This window comes from Carlito syrichta, unplaced genomic scaffold, assembly GCF_000164805.1.
Source record: "Carlito syrichta isolate Samal-C Ts95f unplaced genomic scaffold, Tarsius_syrichta-2.0.1 Scaffold305334, whole genome shotgun sequence".
NCBI classification, from domain to species: Eukaryota; Metazoa; Chordata; class Mammalia; order Primates; family Tarsiidae; genus Carlito; species Carlito syrichta.
Window position 1 is genome coordinate 258,382 of NW_007249430.1, and position 9,275 is coordinate 267,656.

Sequence of the window (9,275 nt, forward strand, 5' to 3'; positions counted from 1 at the left end):
TCCTCCACACCGAGTGTTCCACCGGGGTGAGGGATGCGCTCGCCTTCTTTGGAATTTCACCCGTCTGCCAGCTCCATCGTCCCTTAGGACAGCCCGTGACTTAGACGAATGGACTTAATTTCCTGGGCCTTGAGGTGATCACGGGAGCATTGGACTGCTTTATAGTCAGAGTCATAATTATACTCCCTTTCCTGACAAATTTATCTTGTGAGAAAGGGACGCCTGTGTTGTGAGCATTTCTCTGTACCTCTATCAATTTAACAACACTCTCGATGTTGGGTTTCCTTCTACCATCTCCAGTAAAGTGACAGGAGATCAGGTGGTGGCCAGAAAAAGCTCCTGGAACAGTCCCCAGAGGTGAATTAGTGCTCAGCAAGGAAACTCTGTTGTATGTTGTTTTTGTATTGATCCTAATATTATGGCAAAAGGAACAGTATTTGTGTCCTGAGACTTCCACGACCGAGTCCCACAGATTGGGTGCCTTAAACAGCACACATTTCTTCTCACACAGCTCTGGAGGTGGAAGTCTGAGCAGAAGATGTCAGCTGGCTGGCTCCTCCTGAGGTCTTGCTCCCTGGCTTATAGGCGCCGTCCCGCTTTGTGTCTTCACATGGTATCCCTCTTTGTGTATCTGCATCCTAATCTCCCATTTTATAAGGACACAATCCTGTTGGCTCAGGCCCACTCTAGCTTCCCCATTCCACCCCAATCACTTCCTTCTAAGCTCCATCTCCAAATCCAGCCACAGTCTGGGGCACAACGGACTGAGTCTTCAACCTGTAAAACTACAGGAACACGATTCAACCCACTACAGACACTGTGGTCCATGATATCATCTTTTCATCCTCAGAACAGAACCTTAAAAGAAGGCCATACATAAGAGTACAAATTGTAGAAACTGGTTCCTAATATTTTGCTTCAAATTTCTTCTTCTGTTTTTTTCCTAACAAATCACCACACAATTTTTTTTTTTAATTTCTTGCATCTCAAGGATTTTTTTTCTCTCTAAATCTCTGAAGTCAAACTTGTTTCTTGGGTTGAGCTGTTCTCTCCCAGTGCTTCATCTTTACTCAGGAACCCCCCTACCTAGACGCCCTCCCGTTTGCTTCTCCAGGTCCTGCCCCTTCAAAGGCATCCATCAGTGCCCTTCTGAGCCAGATCTGGGACAGGGGCTCTGGGTGCTCCTGCCTTGGGGCAGCTTTGGAGCTCAGCATTGCATGCTTGTTCTCTGCACGAGGATGCATGCTCACATGGTGCTGTCACCACCCGCACCCCGGCATCCAGCTGCTGAACGGGGATCCAAGGTGGACCCTGGCACAATCCTTTCCTCCTGCAGCACCTCAAAGCCACCATGGCTCCTGAGGGGTTTCCTCTTCAGTTGAGCCGCCCTGCTCTTGCCCACCTCTCCTGCAGGCCCCATGCCCTTTGCAGGTGTTTAACCTGGCCACTGGCAGAGCCTGTGGAATGATGTTCTCTCCCTAAGGAAGGGACAGTGGAAGAGAAGGTGTGCCCAGAGAGTCCTCTGAGCTGGTGAGCGGCTGGGGATGCTGGCTCCCACTCAGGCCCACCCCCCACTGCTGGCACACTTGTGGACACACTGCTGCCCCCTAGGACTTTCCAAGGCCAATTAGAACACTGGACACAGCAGTACTTTTCTGCCTCCCCAACACACAGACCTAACTGCTGCCCACTGAGGCCACTCATATTCCTGGTGAAAGACCCACCGCTTCTACATAAGTAGCCATTGCTGTGTTCTCTGCACTCTGACACACACAGGCAGGCAATCACTTTGTCCCTGTACTCTGACACACACAGGTAAGTGGGACTGAGCACCGTCTCTCCACACCATCTCTATCACTGCTGGACACAGAACACCCCCAGAGTCAATGGGAATGGCTATGCCATCAGCTTTCAAAATGACGAAGTGGAGCCCAAGCCTGTCTCCACAGGAACAGACACAGAGAGATGGAAGCAGATCCCAGGCCAGCCCTCACAGGTGGGCATGGCCTTGGTAGCTGAGGGCTGAGAGTATGACTCTGGAGCAGCCTGTCACTGTTCACAGGCCTCTAAGATGCACTGAGCCCAGAAGTCCCACTGGACAAAGATATGCACCAGCCCTTGTTTCTGAGAGATCAGTTGGGTACACAGGGCTTCCAATGTCTCCTTCAGGCCTCACGGTGGCTATGGAATGGAAACTTTCATCCATGTTTTACAGATGAGTAAGCTGAGGTCAGAGAAGATAAGTTATGTCTGTGAGACAAAGCCCAAATTCACGCTGGCAGGCGAGACTCCACCAGAGGCTGGCCCCTGCCCCAGGCCCTCCGTGGGCTAGTTGTCATATGAGACAGGGTTCTCCAGAGAACCAGAACCTGATGGCTCTCTGTATAGATAGAGATAGAGACAATATAGATATAGATAGATTTGATATAAATATAGAGATAGAGATAGGTTAGATACAGATATATAGGAGTAGAGATACTGATTTAGATCTATAGATATAAATGTAGATAGATATATAGATATGTTTAGATATGAATATAGATATTAATGTAGAGATATGTAGATGTTGATTTAAATATTAATTTAATGTAGAGATATATAGATGTTGATTTAAATATATAGATGTTGATTTAAATATTAATAAGTATAGAGTTTGACATATATGTGACAGATTTAGATATAGACATAGATACATAAATTTAGACATAGATATATAAATATAGATATAGATTTAGATATATAGACATAGATTGAGATATGCATATATTGATGTAGTTATATGAGTCTAGATAGAAGTTTATGTATAGGTATTTAGAAGACCATCTATCATGGGGACTTGGCTCATGTGACCTATGGCTAGGTGTCCTACGGTCGGCTGTCTGCAGGCTGGAGACCCAGTTCAGACAGTGGTGTGGCTCTAGTCCAAGGGCAGGGAGAAGGTGGCAGGTGACATCCCAACTCAGTGAGGCAAGAAAAAACAAGGTGAAATCCTTTTCCTCCATTTTTTATCCTATTCAAGGCTTCAGAGGATAGGATGGTGCCCAGTCATGCTGGGGAGAGCTATCTGCTTTACTCAGACCATGTGCAATTCTCTTCCAGAAACACCTCACAGACACTCTCAGAATCATGCATACTCTGGGCACCCTGTGATCCCATCAAGATGACACATAAAATTATTTGCCACAGTCACATGACCCTGACCTAACCTCTTCAAATTCCAATGCCCTCCACCTGTTCAGAGTCTGCTCGTTCTGATGCCCTTCCTTTCCAGATGCCCTGGCTGGCCCTTACTCAGCCTCACATGACCACCCTACCTACATCCATGGCCACAGTAGAGAGCTCCAGGGCTTCCTGGTGCTGTGATGAAGAGGGTACGGGATGACTCTGGTAGCTGCTTGTGATTTTTGGGAAGTCCCATAGGCTGTACAGAGGTTTTAGGGTCTGGCTCACTTGGGAATCACCCACGTAAGTGGCCTTAAGCCTGACCCCAAATGAGTTTACTTGCTCTTGTAACTGAAACCGTCAAGAAAGAAAAAAATGGAGCAAAGACTACATTAAAAATATGTAGGCCAGATGCAGTGGTTCATGCCTGTAATCCTAACACTTTGAGAGGCTGAGGAGAGAGGATCACTTGAGGCCAAGGGTTCAAGACCAGCCTAGGCAACATAGCGAGACCTTGTCTCTACAAAATATCAAAAAATAAACCAGGGGTGATAGAACATACCTGTAGTTTCAGCTACTCAGGAGGCTGAAGCAGAAGGATTGCCTGAGCTCAAGAGGGTGAAGCTGTGGTGAGTTATGATTATGCCACTGCACTCTAGCCTGAGGTGACAGAGTGAGAGAGACCCTAATTTAAAAAAAGGAAAACAAACAGTGCATGCCTATGCAACATTTCCTCGTTTTCTCCTGGGCTTTTTTTTTACACATTTGCCTGAAGTTGCTTACTTCCCCGTTGGGTGGATCTGTCTTTTACTGGCTTGAGGTGTGCTTAGAACAGAGGCTGTGCAAGACTTGGGCTCCCTCTTCTTCTCACGTGTCTTCAGCAGTGCTGCTTTATGAGGCTCCCAGGTGGCCTTTAAAAACCTCTACCTCCAGTGATCTCAGAATCAAATCCAGCAGCAAAGGGAGCATCTTCCACCCTGAAACACCAAACACCAGCTCCAGAATGAACTTCCCTGGCTGCACTATCCTGACAGTCCTGGCCTGGCCTGTGCTAACCTAGACCACTTGCCATCCAGGCCAGACTGGTCAGCCTGCCCCCACCTCCTGGCTGCACAAGTGGAGACCCCACCATGACCACAGGGATTGAGAATGAGTAGTTGATTGAAAACATGAGCCCAACCCCTTTCTGGAAGAGGATGCATGAGACTGATGGCCGCAAGCAGCTCTGTTCCCTGCAGGCTTTTAGCAAGAGGCTGGTGTGGTCAGATTTTCCAGTGTCTGTGAGAGAGTTGGAGTGAAGGGATCTCTGGAGACGGGAAAATGGTTAGATGGCCCAGGAGGAAGAACCACAAGGGTGCAAAGGAGAAAAGGATAGGGTCGTTTTAGAGAAACATTCAGGATGCTGTTGGGATTTATTCATTTATGCACATGTTCCACAAATATTTGCTGTGTGTCCAAGAACCACGCTAGGAAGACAATACAGACAAGACCCCTTCATTCATGGGACTGACAGTCTAGTCTGCGAATGGAACACCCCTGCAAACAGGGCCCTGGTGAGAAATGGCATGTTGTGCCACAGACTACAAGTGACCCTAACCAAGTCAGGAGAGCGGGCAACTGGCAGCTGGTCTGGGATGGTGAGTGGGGGTCCAGGTGGGGCCATAGTGGTGAGGAGTCTTCAGTCAGGCAGACGTTCATGTGTAGTGACAGGGATGCAAGGATGACCCCTTAGAGGGTGTAAAGGGACCCACTGAGCCTGTAGGCAGAGCCAGAACCGCTGAATCTGGGCACAGGGAGGGGTGGGCACTGATAGGTGGGCTTCAGTTTCTGGAGTGGCCCCAGGTGCAGTGTGGGGGCCTCATGTGTGCAAGAACAGAAATAAAGGAACCTGGCTGGGAGCAGTGGGGTGGTCTCTCAAGTAGCCCCCTTTGAAATGCTTCTGGAGGAGGGAGAGGCTGGCAGCAGGAGACTGGGCATAGGAGCCACAGACAAACGTGTGGATCTCGGCGTACAGGCCACAGGCAGACCCTGAGAGTGGTCTAGATGGTGCACAAGGGGACTGCTGTGAAACCAGGAGTGGGCTGGGGTGGGTGGAGGGCCTGGAACCCTGGGGAGCAGCAGAAGGTGCTGCCACAGGCACCCAGGACCACCAGGACATCCTGTGAGTAGAGCGTGGGCCAGGCAATTACAGAGTTAGTCTTCACAGGGGTTGGGTGGAGCTCAGGAAGCTGAGCAGGAGCAAGTGCTCCATGGAGGGGGGTGGCAGGGGAGCTGGAAGAACACTGGGTTGGGCTAAGACAGCTCTTTGCCCCCTTGTGCCTGCCCACCCAGACCCTGGGTCCTGCCGTCTCAAGAGCTGGCTCTACGCAGGCTACAGATGGCAATGGTGTCCCCCGTAGAAGCATTATTATTTCTAAAACATCCATGATGAGAAATAGAGCCCAACCAAGCTGAGCTGCCAGAGGCCGCACACCCTGTTCTCCCAGCCATGGTCTCCATCCAGCACCTGAGAGCCTCTCCCCACCACGCACGATGCTTCTTATGTGGGCTCCTCGTGGGTTGGCTTCTTTTGTACTGACTGGTAGTATTTAATGTTTGATTTGACAATCCGTTTTCATTTCATCCTGAAGTTCCACTTGCCTACCAACTGTCCCAGTGCACCAAGAATGGGCACCCAGGCAGAAAAGGGAGAAGGACTTAGAGTCCACAGCCACACTAGCCCCAAACTTACATCTCCTCACGGAAGCCTTAGAGGGTGGGGACCCAGAAGCCATTTCTTCACTCCTAATCTTTTTTGGATGAGGACACAAGCCAACATGGAAAAGTCACTTCCAAGGGCCCCATCACCAGACACTGCGGGTCCCAGGCTCCAGGTCTTGGGCAGCCTCCTTCCTCTGTCTTGTCTAATGTCACCTTCCGGAATGAGCAGATGAGGCCAAGCCCGGAAGCCTGCTGCCATGCTGTGCCTGTGGTTTTCCCGGGCTCTAGCTCTGTGAGGGTTCAAACGGCCTTCCCTTGACCATAGCTTGACCTTTGTGAGGCTTCCCTGGGAAATAAAATGCAGCCAAGGGCAAAACTTCATCACGTTACATTGCGTCTGTTCGTCACATCCCACTTCTTGTGCCCACATTCCTCCCATATTGGAGGCCTTCCAGGGTCCATCTCTGGGATGGGCTCATTCAGAGGGTGCTAAGAACCCTCCCCAGCTTGGACAGAAAGGGAAGTTTCCTGTCCTTGGGGACACTTCCCATGCAGAGCCCTCCTCAATCCCCCACCTCCACCCCCAGTGAAGCCTGCCTTCTGGAGAGAACAGACTCCTCCCCACATGACCCTGCCCCATGTTCCCCTCTGGCTCTCCCATGCACCTCACCCTTGGATCTGGACTTCAAATGACCTTTCCGGGTGCAAAAGTAAGCCCCCTTCCCCCATACACTGTGGCATGGAGGCAGCTGTCCCAGGACAAGGTGTGGCCCACAGTCAGAAAGGACAGCCTGACCCTGCCCAGGCCCTGATAAGCTCCACTAACCCGGTCTCCTTCTGTGCCCCAGACTCTGGCAGGCTCCCAAGGGCATCGTGGGTGTCCATCGCGCTGGGAGCCCTGGTAGTCATCGGCCTGGGGGCTCTCACCTGGACAGTGATTTGCAGGTGGTAAGTTACTCGTGCTTCAGCTGCTGCTTATATGCAAGGCGGTTTTCTGTCATTTGGGCATAGCTGCTGTATTTTTCTGAAGGTTAGATTATTGGCACCTTGAAAGCATTGATCTCAGAGCTATTCTGTATAGTGTATTAGAATTTCTGGTTCTTTCATTATGCTTTAAATAATGAAAGTGGAGTGATCATCCATACACCTTAGGTGGCGCCTGACATCTGTGGGTGGAGATTCAGCAATATCGAATACTCTGCTAACATTAAACGATGGCACTGAAATATTCTCTTGTTAGAAGTGAAGATTCTTACAAAGGCTTCTCAGAGAAAAAAGGTCATTCGTGGATAAGAAATTTTATTCTTCTGTCACATCCCCTTCCTCAAGGGCAGGAATTGAAAGTTGAACTTTTATGTTAAAAATGGCACATCTGTTTTTAACATAAAACTAAATCTGAGAGTCCCCACCCTGGGAGAGCATTCTCTGCAGAGAGACCTCACTTCACTGGGAGCTTCCTCAGGGTGTGGTGTACCCTGTCCCAACCCTGGGGGAGCAGACTCAAACTCCACCCCTGCTGTTACTTCTCATCTCTCAGTACTTAAGAGGCTTAAGAGTCAAATGTTCTGGGGACAGTGGCTCACACCTGTCATCCCCACACTTTGGGAGGTGGAGGTGAAAGGATTGCCTGAGCTCAGGGGTTGGAGACCAACCTGAGCACCATGGCAAGACCTCATCTCAACAATAAATCAAAAAATTAGCTGGGTGTGGTGGCACTTGCCTGTAGTTCCAGCTACTTGGAAGACTGAGGCAGAAGGATCGCCTGAACCCAGCAGGTTGAGGCTGCAGTGGCCATGAGCATACCATCGCACTCTAGCCTGGGCTACAGAGTGAGACTCTGACTCAAAAAAAGAAAAAAAGAGCCAAATTATTGAGCGGTGCTGAATTTTTAAACACCCAACTACTCTTTTTCAATAGACTATATTAAGAAAAATGACAGCATACACTACAAGAGGTCATTGCTGCCCCACTGGGCCCCAGGGCCATGCCCACAATATCTGCATGTATAGGCCACACCCATTCCTGCCTCTGCTTCTCCCCAGGCTTGGCCTCAGCCTAGAGCAGCACATCCACTTCCCTCGGTACCCAGTGATCCTCCTTAGGGCACTCTTCGGTGGGTCGCGTTTGACTTCTACCCTGGTCTGCAGAGCCCCTCAAATGCGGTTTCTCCTGGCATGACTCCACACCACGCACCCTCACTGTGGGTTACAGACAACATCCCTGGCCCTAGGGCTGTGCTTCCAGTGTGCTTCTTATCGTCTCAGTAACGTAAAAACCCAGCATTTCAGCAACCTTCATCTCTAGTGATTTCTTGGTTCTCTAAGGAACACGTTTCCCTTGACCTAGAAAGGACCTTCTTTATGTGTTTTTGCGTGTCTCACAGAAACTGGCTTTTTAAAAATTCAGAACCCTAGCAACCAGACACCACTCATGGTCTTAGTTGTTTTCCAAAAAGCTTCATCAAGAATCAACAGTAATAGCTTTTTTTTCTGTTGTTTTTATTTTTAAGAGAACTTGGAAGAGGGCCTCTGTGCCTATGAAATGCTCTTCATTCTGTCTCTCCGGCTGAGATGCAGTAATAAAGCCATTCCCATTTCTGTCACACTGCTAGACCTTCTCTGACAACCACTGTGGCTGTCCCAGGCTTCTTCATTTGACACAGGAGTTTATGAGTTATCTGGCATGTTATCTTTAAGGGACATATCTCCTAGTAGCTGGCAGCTTCTAACAGAACTAACATGTGCCATAATTCAGACAATAAGTGTAAGAAACTCCTTCAAACAGAGATTACCTGGAAGTCATGTCAGACCCAATGCTAAGTAGTTTTAAGTCTCAATCACATTTGATTTTCCAATCAATCATAGGAAGTAAGTCCTTGTTAATGGCTGACTGTGTCTCATTTGATCTTCAGTCAGTCATATGAATCGGTCCTTATTATGGGTTGAATTGTGCACCCCTCCCCCAATCCATCTGTCTGAATCCTGACCTCTAGGACTTCATAATGTGACCTTATTTGGAAATTAGGCCTGTGCAGACATAATTGGTTAGGATGAGGTCATCCTGAAAAAGGGCAACTCTTAATCCAAAAGGACTGGTGTCCTTTTAAAAAGAAAAAAGTGGACACGGGCATGTGGTACTTTGTTACCAAAGCCCTAGGAAATTAATAAAGTACTATTGTTACATGAGTTTTCAGTTTATCATGTTAAGGTCCAGCAAGATGTTGCTACTTACCCAAGGCTGATTAGTACAGAGTAGATCCTAAAACTCAAGATCTTATCTGGTGTGGAAGGTCATGCTCCCAGTCACTCTGCCTCTCTTCACAGCAAGTTGACAACCACAGTCAGCAGCTGACATTTGAACAATCATTGATCATTTAACATCTACTCTTTCTGCAAGGCACAATTGTTTATTGT

At 48.7% G+C, this 9,275-nt stretch overlaps 1 protein-coding gene across 2 annotated transcripts in view; it reads left to right on the top strand.

Annotated features, from left to right (window-relative positions):
- Window positions 1–6,814, top strand: part of TPO (thyroid peroxidase) — a 92,479-nt gene extending 85,665 nt beyond the window's left edge. For both annotated transcript variants that reach the window (XM_008061621.1, XM_008061622.1), the window contains exon 13: window positions 6,711–6,814. In XM_008061621.1, coding sequence (XP_008059812.1) covers window positions 6,711–6,814 — 104 coding nt within the window. The remainder of the gene's footprint in view (window positions 1–6,710) is intronic.
- The last annotated feature ends 2,461 nt before the right edge of the window (window positions 6,815–9,275 follow it).